Source organism: Vanessa atalanta, chromosome 13 (assembly GCF_905147765.1).
Source record: "Vanessa atalanta chromosome 13, ilVanAtal1.2, whole genome shotgun sequence".
In the NCBI taxonomy this organism is placed as follows: Eukaryota; Metazoa; Arthropoda; class Insecta; order Lepidoptera; family Nymphalidae; genus Vanessa; species Vanessa atalanta.
The window spans coordinates 3,182,959-3,199,091 of record NC_061883.1 but is presented as its reverse complement, the minus strand read 5'-3'; the positions used below and the strand labels follow the sequence as shown (position 1 = coordinate 3,199,091).

General features: G+C 32.6%; 1 protein-coding gene across 1 annotated transcript in view; it reads left to right on the top strand.

The window, feature by feature from the left end:
• Nucleotides 1–16,133, top strand: part of LOC125068278 (BMP and activin membrane-bound inhibitor homolog) — a 57,301-nt gene that overhangs the window by 29,191 nt on the left and 11,977 nt on the right. Inside the window, exon 2 of the mRNA XM_047677381.1 lies at nt 12,957–13,125. Coding sequence (XP_047533337.1) covers nt 12,957–13,125 — 169 coding nt within the window. The remainder of the gene's footprint in view (nt 1–12,956; nt 13,126–16,133) is intronic.

The window sequence follows — 16,133 nt, the reverse complement described above, 5'->3', positions numbered from 1 at the left end:
GATCAACTATGTCAGACATTCCATGTGTAGCCGGTGAGAGTTAACTAGCGCGGTGCAGCTGCTTTGGCGCCACGTATACGCCACCTGCTTTTTATTTGCTATTTACTAATTAACCATCGCCTTATAACCAGAACGTTTAATTAGAATATTGTATCTTACATTGTATCCTATTGAGTATTCAATCTAAAAATCCTACGTAAATACATAAATCTCTGATATAAATTCGTTCCAAAATTATTTTCTCTCGTCTTAGTTCTACTTTGTAACTCCGATCCGGTTTTTAGCCTCGATCACGAAGTCCTGATTAGAAAAGTCAGCACATAGCTTCAGAAAAACTTCTCGTTATGATCGGGAAGCAATATAATATGTTCAGACCAGTTTCGAGATGCTATCTCTTAGAATGCTTGCTCCGTCCGGCTTCAGATGCTGACAGCTACTAAATCAAATGACAATAACGGATTTTTGATATACAAGCTTCTTGATAAATCAAACTATAAATCCGTATATAATATCATATACACTTATACCGGGCAATTCTAATTCGGCCTAATTTTATATGTTTATAGTGAGGCGTTTTTTTTAAGCAAAAAATAGAAAAAAAAGAAATTACTAGTAGTAACATCCATGAACGAAGAAAGATAATTATTTTATGAACAAAGAAAGCAATTTGATGGCAATGAAATAGTAAAAATAGATGATGCCGGTAATTTTATACTTCCAACTCTTCCGAGGGCTAGCGCGGGCTTCATTATAAGATAAGAGGCCATTATACTATTATATGAAACTGCCGTGAATGAGCAGTTTTATTAGGAAGCGACTGTCTATTAAATAAATCTAGCTTAAGAAATACTTCTGCGATGTACTTAGGCACAAATAACAAAATTTGTCCCCAAATTGTGATGAATCAAAATCGAAAGTAGTTTTAACTTATAAACAATGTTTTAAGTAATTATATCTGTAGAGAATGTCTGTAAGAGAATTGAGTTTAACTTATGAGAATATAATATTTTTGTATAGTTTATTTTTAAAGACATTGTTTTTGTTTAAATACAGAGTATACGTACATCGTGACTGAGAAAATACTGGTGCAATTTAATTTAATAACGGGCAAAAACATACGAACAAAATACGTTTAAATTACAGAGTCGTTTAAAAACCTTCGGTAAACAGTCATTCAGTAAAATAAATAAACCACGATCTGTATGTCGGCGCGTTGTCGAGCAATATACCGATAATTGCCGATCTTTGCCGAAGGAACTCGAAGTACACCCACTGATTGCACAAGATTGCACCCAATTTGCTACAAGTAAACACTGTAACATACTGTAATATCGGCCATTTCTTTTTAACCGCTAAACGTCCTGTGCGGCGCGTAATTTGATGGTTGTCGTGGTTGCCGGCAATTTTCTTAATGGTCACGATTTTAATATTCTTCAAAAATATTACTTTATTTACAGACGGAGACAACTTCTTTATGCCTTTATAAGTAAAAAAAAATTAAGTATGAAATAATAAATCGCACAGATAATGCATTAACTACCATTACATTACCAGCCTGTAAATTTCCCACTACTGGGCTAAGGCCTCCTCTCCCTTTGAGGAGAAGTTTTGGAGCATATTTCACCACGCTGCTCCAATACGGGTTGAGGGATACACGTGTGGCAGAATTTAGTTGAAATTAGACACATGTACGTTTCCTCACGATGTAAATGCCGAGCACGAGATGTAAACACAAATTAAGCTTGCCTGGGCTTATACCCGAATGCATTTTCTAACCACTGGGCCATCTCGGCTCCATTAACTACCGAGATAAAAACAATTTAAAAATATCTGCATTGTTACCAACTCATCAAGGTATCGTTATGGAAGAGTTTGCAATAAAAATATTTAAAAATGAGTTCCCGGCTCTCCCGCTGCGATCGGGCTACGATTCTTAGACGGCTTGGTAGGCGTTACACTTGATTCCATATTTGTTTGTAATGATTTATATTACTAGCTTTACCCATTTTATGGTTCGCAATTATATATTTTTTATTTTTAATATGTTTTTCTTTATGAAATTTTAAAACTCACGCTAACAGTATAAATTAATTCAAGTGATTCGTATAAAAAATATTAAATGTACATTTCTGTACCAAACATCCTGGGATAACTTTATTAGAGTTAGAGTTACTCACTTTATTATTGTAGAGTAAATCTTTAGGATGTGTTTTACTGGCTGTTACGTGTATGTTAGCCGGTTTATTAAATTAATTAAAAAAAGTAAAACGTTAAATGTCAAATCCTACGAACTACTCTTATTTCAAAAGATCGTATTGAAGACGAATTTATTTCCCTGTCCGATTAGGGAATCATTTATTATTATCAATTTCCGGTTACAATAATAGTAACTTTAGATTAATAAAACGTAACAAACAATTCGATTCGCACATAATAATAATCAGCCGTTGTTTTTTTCGTAAACGATTCATCATTTATAAAATCAATACTTAAACCGAAGTCTACGCGAACTGCAAACATACAACTCATTTGTATATACATATAAATAGATGTTCATGTCGTGATTCAACATAATACGTATTCATTAATTTTCTACTAATTATTGTTTAACAATTTACCTTCTTAATATGAACCATTAATAACGTTGTTTAATTTAGACTCTTGTTTATTTATACGTTAACCATATAATGAGTATATATTCGTCTCAAAATTGATACTGGCAAGTAATACGTTTACATGTTTAAAAAAGTACACGTATACAAAATTCAAATGAGGAACAGGAAAAACAAAGGAAGTATGAACCAGGATACGAACAAAAAAATAGCGTTATCGTAAGAGTGAGTAGTAACGTTGAATATAAGTTAACCTCAAATATGAAGTGGACGAAAAAAAAAAATGATATGTCGAGTTGTTCCTTTAGATAATACTCGCGATTCTCTACGATGTAATCTGATATGTAGCATGATTGCTTGCCCACAGATTTCCAAATTGTATAAATATCATGGTTCACTGAATCGTAGTGTGAACTTAACCCTTTATAAAAAATGGTCTGTCTGCATGCAAAAAGAAATTTCACGTTAGTTCTTGAAATAAGCGCGCTTGTTGCAAATATGTGTTAATCAAATATATTATCTTGATTTAAAATATATATATATATATATATATTTGTCATTATATCACAAAAAAAATGAATAAATTCTCAGTATTTTTTAAATCAAACATTGTACCTCTTAATAAGCGAACTGTCTTGCGTAAGCTTATAGAGCTATAACTGGTTCCCTTCAAAACTCTTTAAATATTTGTGTACGAGTACGAGGCTGTCTTACCATCGTTTGTGTTTATAATACCGCTTACCACCATCGCTTACCATCCTCTTTGTTAGACAACTTGTTAAACGATTCTACATATTTGTGTTAAGATATTAAGCCTGTTTGAACTTAACAACATTTTCACAACAAGCATAAATATATATACTATAATAGAGTATATGTCCTATTGATAGATTTATAAAAAAAAAAAAAAATGTTCAAGACTTAATTTCGTAATTACTGCAATTATAAGCCAATTACTAATAATAATATTAATTAATAATAATAACGTAATGTTAATTGAACAGATGGACTAATCTTTAATAATCCTATAAATTAATTAAATTTAAATTTATGTAGGTATATAAAGCAACTCAATATTTAATATTTAACAATTATTACGACCTTGCTAACATTGATCTCTAATTTTGTTACCTATGATTTGACATTCGTAGACACTTAAAGACATTTGAGAAGACACAGCGTCGCTTAAATTACCTCCCTCCCCCCTCCCTTAACAACATTCAAAGGTAAAGTCGTCACTGTAGAATATCCGAACGGATTAATGTCTCATACTTAAATATATCAAGCAAAAATCCCGGCCAAGTGCGAAAAGGGTCCGCGCACGAAGGGTACCATTATTTATCAAAACGGCAAAAAAAGTCTTGCCTTTTGTAGGGGGGCCCCCCTTTAATATTTATTTTGTTCTGTTTTTAGTATATATTGTTATGGTGGTAACAGAAACACATAATCTGTGGCAGACAGACGGACGGACGGGTGGACAGCGAAGTCTTAGTAATAGGGTGCATTTTGCTCTTTGTGTACGGAACCCTAAAACTTTACCATCTATTTTAAAAAATGGGCAGAACGACACAGAGCGTCTATTTAGTTAATTTTTAAAATATCCAAAAAATCTATCCATCCACATATAATATATCAGATAAGTAAATTAGACTGGAATTTTAATGATATTTAATCACCTAACAACTAATACATTATAGAAATACATTATAATAAATTCGAATCATATATTAAATTAGTAATAGCGTTAATATTATTTAATATATTCATTAAATGTATTTAGGTCTGATAAAAGATCAATGTTTATATATTTTTTACAATATTTATCTTTTTTTTTTTTTTGAATTTTTATTAATTCTACATTTAAATAACCACATTCTAACACTACTGGGCTAAGGCAGATGAAAATTAGAAAAAAAAAACTAATTGGCTAATTTTCAGGCGCGGAATTTAAGATAAAATATTTGACATGAAAAAAGAATTAAGTAGGTCTTAAGTAAATAGTAAAAAGTGTAACCGTTTCACATCACATATAATATAACTGGAAATTATTAGTGACTGTCTAAAATTATAAAAACAAATGAGAATCGAATATTTTATGATAAATTACGTTACAAACCTATCACTGGTGGTCATGTCAGTGACCTCACAGAATTAACTCACGAGAAACCATTACAACTCTATCACAAGGCATTATAGTTCATTATTGCATACTTTCATTTTAAGCAGCTGCGTAGCTAAGGTTGTGATTAATATAATCTCCTTATAAATAACTGAGAATACTGCATATATTGTAATTTAAATCATTAATCGTACAAGAAAGTATAATTAATGTGTTAATTTATTAAACACCACGAGTATAGTGAAAATAGGCCTGTAGTATTTGAAATTTGTGCAGGCTATTAAATTTAATAGGATGACAAGCACATATATTTGTCTGTTTTCTGTCTAATCTTTATATTCTACCGCCTAACAGTAATACTTTGTATTGTTGAGTTCCGGTCTGAAGGACAATAAGCTAGTGTAACTACAGGCACAAGGAACAATATCTTAGTTCTACAGTGCTGGGCAGTGGTGACCATCAAGTGTCCTTTTTATCAGTCCACCTATACATATGTTACATTAAGTATGTTACAAAACTCTATGGCTTCGTGTGCTATAAAGAATGATTCTTTGAATGCGCTGTAGATTTCGCAAAACTGTTTTTAGAGAACCATTAATATTTCGAAACGAAGAATACGTCAAAATTTTAAGTTCTATGTGTTCTACACGAAATGTTGATATATTATCGTGTGTCAATTGGAACATATATTTAAAAGTCTCTGTCTTGGAAATGTGTCAAAATTAATTTGAGTCAATGCATATTGCGGTCTTCTGTGTCACAGTGCCGTCCCACCGGAGTTTAAGATTAAAGGAACAGATATGTTACATATTATTATCCTTGCACACACACCTTGGCGCAGTGGGTTCTGTTCTTCATTTATTTGACTACCACTCATACACTATATACCCCCTGATCAAGAGATTCCTTAAATATATTAATTTTCACAATCAAGCAAGAGAAAGTCTCAGAACAGCTGTTTTTATCAACTAGATACCAATAATTTAAAAAAAATCGGTATGGTCGAAAATACAATTTTTTTTGTGATCTTCTGTAAGATTTATAATTGGGGGTTCCCCGGAACCAAAACCTTCTTTGTATGCATCAATAAATAAAATAAATTAAAAAAAGAATACTTATAAAGAAATAATTATAACATTAATTCACATTTACAATAACAAAGCATTAAGATAATGCATTACATAAATTCAATCTGTAATATTAAACAGTCGTGTTAACTTATACTTGAATAACAAAAACCAAACTGACTTTGTCCATTAAACCCTTGCTATTTACATCGCATATTGATTGCATTTGAATACACTCGCGCATCGAGTACGCCGTGAAGGAGCTCTCAAGTGAAGAATATGAGTAGGGTTACGAGTTTAACGAAAGAAATAAAGAAGCTGCATCATCGTTTGTTCGAAACAGGGACTTCTTAAAATAAATATTGTTCGAAAAGAAAAAAAAAATACTACTCACAGTACAATTTTATTATGTATTCGTTTGTTTTCATTTAGTGGCTCATGTTCTTTAATAATTCTATTTTTCTTCATTTAAATATTTCTGAAGTTTAATTTAAGAGACATTTCATTTACCCTTAACATATTGACTTCAAAAAATGATCTACGATACGCGACATTTTTTAATTTACAAAATCAAATACAAGAATGTGAACAGAAATGCCCATTATATTCAGAACTAGTCTTGAGAATATTTAATCTGCCTTAGATCTTTGAAGAAGTGATTAACATTAAAACACTATAAACCAAGTTAATTTCCAATTACTAACAGCCCTGAATGCAAATCTTCCATCATTGTAAATTCCTTTGAATGTACCGCAAAGTAAATGTTTTCGAATGTTCTGGACATTTGTTTCTCGCTTAAATGCCTCGAGAAGCGAGCGAGGGTAGAACTAATGCTTACTGGCATGCCAAATCTTGGCGTGTATTGTCTAGTGTCAGAAGGCTTTGGCTACGATGTAACATAAAATGTATCTCGAAATCAGAATATAATTCATTCAAGATTGAATCGTCTTTTTACACACTATATTAGTATATAGTTACTGTATTCGTAATTAATGTACATATATATTTTATCTTATAAATACTAGATGGCGTTATGTCAAAATGTAGATAATTATGAATCGCGATGGCAAGATTCGCTAATTGTTTGCATATAGCATTTAAGATTTTTTTGAATAAACATGGTTACCAGTGGCACCTAATAGTTTTATTAATAAAACGTTAGTGTTGTGGAGCATCCTTAGGATCGACTGAGCTAGTTGTTCAGTTAATATTATTACTATATTTGTATCATATATCAGTTATTGTTTGCTTTTCAGTTCGTATATCAATATGTTAATTTCGTGCAAACCACTTTTTCCTAGGAAATTTTAAGTTTTGCCTAAAATAGTAACTTCTTTGCTTTTAGAAGTATTTCTAAGTTCTGAATATATGTTGGAGATTCTGTTTCAGATAATAAACTCATTGGTATTTTTATACTTCATTGAGTCAATCCTATTTAGTATTCATCATACCAGAAAAAGTTTCTGATTGAACTAGATTTTAGCCTTTATGTCAAGTCATGACATTAGTTATGTGTCCGTTCATTAATTTTAGCCTTCACACGTTAGTTGTGTACAAGTTGTTATCATTGGTTTATTTTTAACTGTATCGGAGTAATGGCGTCGATGCTTTCTTTATTGCGTTACAATTATTCTAGAATTTAAATTTATTATATTAATATGTAGGTATTGAATATAAAGTTTTCATCAAATTTAACTATAAAAAACAAGCAAAGAAAAATTAAATTACTTTATAACAAAATCCATGTTATTAAAGAACGAATTCGCTTGTATTATATATGATGTTAAATTCTTGTATCTTGAAGAAGATATTTATTTTATCACGTCCGTTGCGTATTGGCAATATCTTTCAAATGAAAGCTCGGTTCGTGAACGACAGCAAGCAGAAGCCGCGTGAATTCCTCGTTCACATTCCAGCTGAGAGTTCTTACTAACTATCTATTGCATCTTGAAGATCAAGTGCATTCCATTCTACTTTAAATACACATGTGTGCTGTAACTATTTTTATTAATCGCATACTTAAATACATCAATCGCATACCCATTTATCTATTGTCAACTGTCTAACATTACTAGTGTATTACCGTTACCGGTTTAATTGCACTATAAAAACATATATAACAAAAAAACTAGTAAATAAATCACAATAACCCATGTCAAGGCGAGGCGCTTATTCTCGGAGCACTCGTAATGTTTTTTCACGATCTAATTAAACTGATTGAAAGCCAAGCTCCGGATAAGAGCGGAATGCGGTCGATGTCGAAATATCGATTTGGCTTTTTGTGCTGCGTTACACTGCTTTATATCTATGCACGTACATATAAATATGTCGATGAACTGATGGGCTCAAACTTTCCAAATGCGTTAATTCACACATCAAAACTTGAAATCATTTACCACCTGCGCCTGTTTACACCTAAGAAAATGTTTACTTATGTGACTGTCACGTATCTTTCGACAAATATTTACACAATAAATTGAAACGGTGAATCAAACACAAACACGCTCGAAACCACATACAAAGCCTGTGTTTATGGAAAGCCAGAAGCGGCACGCGCGTAATCAATGAACGTTGAACATTAGATGACAGGATTGTTATGATTTAAAGCTGCTATTGAGAGCTAAACGAGGCTCATTGTCAACGTGACATTTAGCGGCGCCCACACAATCGGGAAGGGTTATCTTGAATCGTTCGTTTTACAAAATGAGCAGCTTTAAAAGGTTGCGTCGTGTTCAGGTAGCCGGCCGTCAATGTCCTATTGTGGCTTAACGAAGCGATGAACACTTGATTGTCAGACAGGTGGCGCTCAATTTGTTGGCTCACTTCCTTATATTTGCAGTTTTAGAAGTTCGTCGAACGCGTCTCATTATTCAAATATTATTCGTGTGGCGTGAAAGCGCCTCGATAACCTCGACGACGACGGGACGTGGACGGAATAACTGATAATTGTACAAGTGGATCCTGTACTAGAATTTATATGCATACAAAATTAGTATCTAAACAAAGTTATATAAAGACGAGAAACGCTGAGCAAATATTCAAGAAGCGAATAGACTAGCTCATTTCCATTGCATTGATGCGAAAGCGACGCTTCAGCTTAACCAACGTTAATCAAACCGCAAGGATTACATCACAGCACATCCTACTTTCTGAATGTTATAATAAACGTTGTTAGCTTGTTTTCCTAGGAAGTAATGCGCATCGAGATCGCTTATGCAGCCTCTATGTGTAATAACGGTTGCTCTTTATTGCCAACATTTCATCGATATGGAACATTACTATTTATTATATCGTTTCTATCAGAAACGTACCGTTGTTCATGTTATCTAATGGACCTTAGACCTAAAAAATCTAACAGAGAAAATAAATGATACTATCTCACCATAAGCGAATTATGTATAATTTCCTTGTAACTAATGTGGCACACAATGAAGCTGGTCTTAAAATTTATTACCATAAAGTAATGTGATTTGTCAATGTACAAGCGGTGTTATAAAAGCAATTTACGGAGATATCATGGTTAGATAACACAAACGCTACTCGACCTACATCGCTGCAGTGTGTTCAGCGTACACACTAAAATAGGTACACTAACAAACTTTAAAAAGATTCAAAATTCTTTGACGTGTAATGAGCTATAAACTTAGCAGCTTAATCAGTAAGAAGTAAGTTCGATTGTATTGTAAAGTTATAATATTAAGGCGTCCAAGAAAGAAAAGGCTAATTTCAATGAATGTCTTTTAAAAGAATTTATGTAATAAAAACGCCTTGATTAAATCCGGGACTATTTTAAAATGCCTACGGCCCTGTGAATTGCTAGCGTTGCAAGTATTGCAATAGATAATTACGCTGCGGCGACATATATTATCGAAGATAATTCATAGTGCAATTAGATGAATCGTGATTTAAACGATGCAGCTGATAAACCTGCTAGCCAATAGAAATTCAGGTAATGAAACAGTTCAACCATTTATTCAGGCGTCAAAGCGGCCAGTTCTATATCTAACTGGAACGAATTTGAATCTCTTGGTTTTACTTTAGCTTCCATAAATTTATCCTGGGATCAGATTAGAGGATAAGATTTGTAAGTTGTCATTTCGAATTGCAAATTCATCTATCAGTGGTCATGTATAAGAAAGTATAATTCTCGAAAAGAATCAGAATGTACGCTAAAATAAACATTTTTACGCGACGGGCGGGTTTTTTGCTGTGTCGTAAATTTAATTGAGCACCGGTGAACGTCCCGCAATTCGACACGTTATGATGATACCTCTTATGTTATTCAAATATCGGAATGCCAACAAGGCCGGTATACAGCCTTGCTTTTTCCGCGTCATCCAATCAGCTCATAGCCAGTTATGGTGACTCCAATCAGAATAGCGAAACCGGCTCCGGCTCGCGCCACAAACGTTATTAGCGTAATAAAGTACTAGATAAAACGTAGCCGGACAGCGTGTGAACGTCGAGAGAAAGCTGTTGTCGCAACATTAGTAACCTTATTACTAACCGATAATTCTGACGTCTTCAAAAGTTTACTTTGATTACATTCCATATAATTTTAGAACGATAATAATGTTAGTAATATAACGTATATGACCAAAATATTTATTTATTACGAGTATCATTAAAAAGTTAATTGAATCCGATAGTAAATGATGTGTTGTGAGCCATGAATATTTATCTTCAATACACGGAAAACTAACCATGCCTCCGGCGATTTTATCTCAAATAGTAAACTATTTGCGCAAAGTAAAGCGCTATCTTGTTCTGAATCTTAATTGAATATCCCATCTGAGATGAGCGAGTACTCCTAAGAAATAGTAACAAAACTTGATCCTGAACTCATTGCGTCCATATTTAATGAAATTGAAGAGACGTTGCAAGTAAACCGATGGTATTTATCTTGTTCTTATGATCTCGGCCGACGCGGGCGCGGTGAGCCTTCATGCGAACATTTCAATCGCGATTTAAGAATACCGGCTCCTGATGCGATCGGGTTTTTTCGTGTATAATAAACACATCTTCAACTTTATTGGTAGTAGCTATTGACTTTACAAATCACGGTTGTTAAATATAATTCTTCGTGCTTTTAGTTCGTTATTTCCTATAGTTTTATATGAAAAATAGATAGCAAAATCAAATGTAATTAAAAGATCAATATATATATCAATATACTTAGCAAAAATAAAAATTAAAGTAGCGTCATAGTTACGGTAAACATATTTTTATTCCTACGCTTACATCTATGATTCATAAATATACAGCGCTGTATTGTAAAACAAACACAAGCAGCATATCATATAGCTACGTGAACAATAAATCTCTAGAACAAAATCAAAAGTTCGGAGCCGATAAGAAGCGTTTTACTACGTTATGCTGCTTTATCCCTTACTTATACACTCGTCTTCGACTCATTAGTGTCGCTATCCTTCACTAGTCTCGCTTCATCTCTTTCCCCCTCGCCTCCGGAGGGCCATTTATCAATTCCAAATAACATGCCGGGACCTTTTCTTTTCTGTTTATTTATTTTTTATTTACCTTATCCTTTGGTGCTCCGTTTGTGTTCCTTTTTGATTCGAAATTGATTGTAAAGCCGTTCTAATGACGTTCATCTAATGTAATGTACGATGCTTCGATAAAGCTAATTGAATCGCTAATGAGTCAATATTTATGGATGTTTAAAGCTATTTATACGGATTTTTAAGGATTTTTGGAAAATATTTCATTTTATTAAAAAATACATTATTCAAGTTTTTATTTAAAAATAATTAAAATATTTTTGCATCTCATGGATCTAAATTTACAATGACCATAAAATTTAAATTTTTTAATTTGAATTTTATAGTTTTCTACTAAGTGCCAATTCGTAGACCGTCTAGTCTCGAAGACTTTATTCTGGAAAGGAAACATCGTGTTCATTTTAAAATACTTTGACAAATCCCTGTCATGTATACGTTTGCTTTTTGTCTTTGAATTCTGAGTAGTTCTTTCTTTGAAAAATCTAAATAATTATCCGACCACTAATTACAGTAGACAATCTTAAAATCTTTCATTTTCTATTTTTTTTTAAGGACCGTCGAATCTAAATTACAAATCATCCAAAAATTGGGCATGATGAAGTCGATTTCGTGAACGAAAGGAATTCCGATGGGGATAGACATCAAGGGGGGTCTGATTGCGTTTTCTTAAGTTCGACCCGAGAGCAAATAAAGCGGCGTCCCTCTGAAATTAATTTCGTTTTGTTTCATCGTCTGGAGTCGAAGCATTTACATTGAATGCGGTCGGAGGCTGCCCGTTCGTAGGATATTTATGTAAGGGTTCTCGGTGCATGACGTGCGCATTATTCATACACAAATACTGGACGCGGACCATCTGTGTATTATTTTTACCGGTTTATCGACTTTTTGGCATGTTTGAAAAACGTTTCAGAACGGAATATAACTAACAGAAATATTAGTCTGTCATTTTTGTTTTATATCGAAAATAAGATCAAAAAACTTAATTCTAAGTATAGAATATCAGTTATACCGATAAGTGGAATATCAAATAATTGATTTATATATTATATTTCAGTAGTCGCAGTACATAGTATTCGTATATATTTTAATATTTGTTGATATAACTGCACTTTTACGTAATCAACGGATAAAACAAGTCGATGGTACGGTCACTAAAATGTTTGGTGTTGATTCATAGACTGTATATTCACATCCACGGCGTGTATTGTAAACTATTAAAGTTTACGAGTCCCGGGCGCCAATACGTCGACTCTGGTGATTGGATTCACTACTTGCATTCGCAGCATTTCCCTTTACATTCGTAATAACAATTTCCTGCTCAATGGTCTATAAATAAATTTTATTTGTGGCGAGATTTAATTTTATAGTTCCATAACTATTACTCGTCGTTAAGTTGTTTTGTTTACGCTAGCTAATTCATTGTCCAAGTTTAATCGGCCTATAATTTTAAGAAATCACATATAAATGCAGCGGTGCTTCTAATCACATCTGCTCGTCTTCGGTATATCGGACAATTTCTTTCTGACCTATTCCAAGGAGCAGGACATTTACGGACACTTTTTCTTCTTTACTAAACCATAATTATATATACATATATTTTTAAGTTTTGTTTTAAATTAAATTTAATTTTTCTTTGCAGATCCAAAAGCTGATAGTGAAGCTGAGGGTGTCAGATGCTATTGCAACACAGCACAATGCGTGAGCACAGGATATATGTGTCGATCGCGGAAAGGTGGCGGTTGCTATAGTGAAGTTCCACCAAGGAGACACCACGCACGGCATGGTTGTCTTCACCATTTAGCTGAGAAGTGAGTAAAGATTTATTTGTATTTCACAATTTACAAAATTATACAGATAATGTTCTAGTATCATTAAGGATATAGAAGCAAAAAATACTTTTAAAGTTAAGTTTCATTAATTACATTAATGCTTACGAAATGTATTACGAATTTTCTGGCATTAAATTCAATACATAATTCATTTGATTCAATGAACATGTAGATAAAAACAGTTTTTGCTTTTAGTTCGCCAGAATGCAACCGTGTTCGTTTTTTAAATTGAAATCAAAATTATCGTCGTTGTTTAGGAATGAGCTTCACATGAAAGGAATTCCATCTTTGGTTCGATGGGAGATTATATCGCGGCTAATTACATATATAAACTAATTAACATGAGATCGAAATCTACCCTTTTCGATACGGACCATATCAAATGACACTAAAACAAAACTTATACATCTGTTTAAAGTCATAAAAATAAATATTTGTCGATGTTGAATTTAGGTACACCGATATTTAATTATTTTTGGTCTTGGTTTGGGTAATCTTTAGTCAACAACGTTATCTATTTTTGATCTTTGTAATAATGAATATTTTTCATACCGAACATGCTTTCTTGTTAACTTTCATCTAAGAATTAATTAACTATTCTTTTGTTGGCCACGGTACTAAGAGATGCATTGTCATCCATCAATTCTGCTTATCACGCTCGAAACCTGCGGCTCGCTTGACTAACTCATATGTTGCGTTCGAAGTATCTTCAATCAATTTGTCTTCGGTAATTTTGAAATTACTTTATAGCTCTTTCATCATTGCTGTCAGCTTAAACAATTATAAATAGATAGAAAACGTTGAATCATTTGATATTTCGATTTCTCATCGAGTCAAAATGCAGTTTTCATTTATCTAATTTGTACTCAAAAAATGTATTTGTTGGGATAAAATACTTTTTTTTTAATTAATTACTCCTTGATTGGTCATATGTTTCTCTTTATTAAAGGAGCCTGTTCGTTTTATTATCTTATTCAGATCGACCGAAGCTCCGTCGAGGAAACAGGTTCCATCTACGGACGCATGCCTGCTTTTATTTGCTTTAAATTATTTTTGCTCGTTTTTGGCAATCTCCTGTCGTTCATTATCTTTACTAACGATCGCGGAGTCTACTTCGTTAAGATTACCAATCTCACTGGAATTAAATTTCTGCGCTTTAATCGGTTATTCATTTCGTCTGGGTTGTTTATTGTCTTTATAAATTGCGATTGAACGATGTCGGATCTTTGTCCTCATTCGTTGAGATAAGTATGACGGTAGAAGCTTGGGGTGGAGTCGGAGGTCGGGATCCTAGATAGCGGAGCGGCTGCGCGGACGCCGACCTGAACAATGCACCATATATAAACCTCACATTTTACTTCACACTTTCCCTATTACAATTACATAGAGTTCTAAATTCAATGAAATTTCGTAAAACTCGTTGCATTTGAATGTCACTCAATTGTTGATAATGTCACACTCGCATCTCGGTATAATAGATAGCGCGTATTTCACCCTTTGACGCTTCTATTATTACTAAATGATAATAGCGCGTTAGCTTATCATTTGTTTCTTTATGTTTTATTTATGATATAGCAAATGATCAAATTTGACAATGCCTTTGCGCTCCTGATCATTGCATGCATAACCTGGTTTTTGAATTCATAATGGTCCAATAGCTTTTATTGTATTGCGTACATATGACCATGTATATGATATCTGGTTCGTATGTTTTATCACAATCTTTTCTTTCAAATTTCTAGCAATATTAAAACTAAACACATAAAAATTTAAGACGGCTGTCTAACTAAAAAAGCGCAGAAATGACGTTAGATTGACAAATTTTACTTTAAAAATTATTAGTCATCGACTAGTATAACCTTTTAGAATAATAGAAAATTAATTAATTTGACTTCAATCGGTATTGCAGAAACTAAAAAAACGATATTTAAGAAAAAAATTAAACTCGCTTTAAAGTGTATAACTAAGAGAGAATTTTAATTTTGTTTTTAAGGACGTTGAATCTACAACTTGAAATTTAAATGTAACATATATATAAGGCTTATAATTGCTGCCTTATACAGTTTCAGCATTAGAAAAAATCTCACTGAAAAAACTTACTAATGTGTTTGTAACATAATATAAGTCCTAGTTATAATATCAGATAAAATAGTATTTCAAAACACATACATATAAACAGTATGTAATTCAATTATGCTCCGTTTTATGTTAATTTAAATAAGTATATTTAACCTTCTTGCATTAAATTAATAACTGGTTGGTTCATGTCGCAGCAAGTAAGTTTTTTAATTGGTTATTTCGTTTCATTAAAGTCCATATTTTTATTATCTTATCGTAACGGTTTTGTATTGTTTTGCACTTCGAACGAGCAATATATTTTACGCGTTTAATTTACATCGATAATTTTTCATTTCGAATATAAAATGTTTTTTGGTGTATGACCATGAAGGTTTTATTGCTATACAATAATTTAAAGATGATGCTGTTTTAAGGTTTTAGTATGCCTTATTGATACTTAAAGTTGTTTAGGTCTTTTTTATAGGTAATGTTTTACCTTTTTTATATGTATTTGCTAAATATTATTCTCAAAGTCTCCGGGTGAGTTTGACATGCGGTTTTCTTGAATCAATGGCATCCTTTGTTCTCTCGGCATATATCCATAATGTATTTCTAAAACATATTTTAAAAAATGGTTTAAATAATAAATATTCTGTAGGTATGTGTGTAGGTAACTGAACTCCTCCGAACGGTTAGACCGATTACGATGATTTTTTTGTTGTTGGTGAGGGCTTTCCATTGTTTAAAATGCACCCGGTAGGTGGCGCTTGCGATCGAAATGTAAATAAAATTCTTATCTGACCCTTACGAAGTCAGGAAAGCAACTATTATTCTATAATACTTATATCAATTAAAGGTGATTCCTTATGTGGTACTCAAAAGCTGCTGGAAATCTTACTATTACAATTAATATTTTATTAAAATTGTCA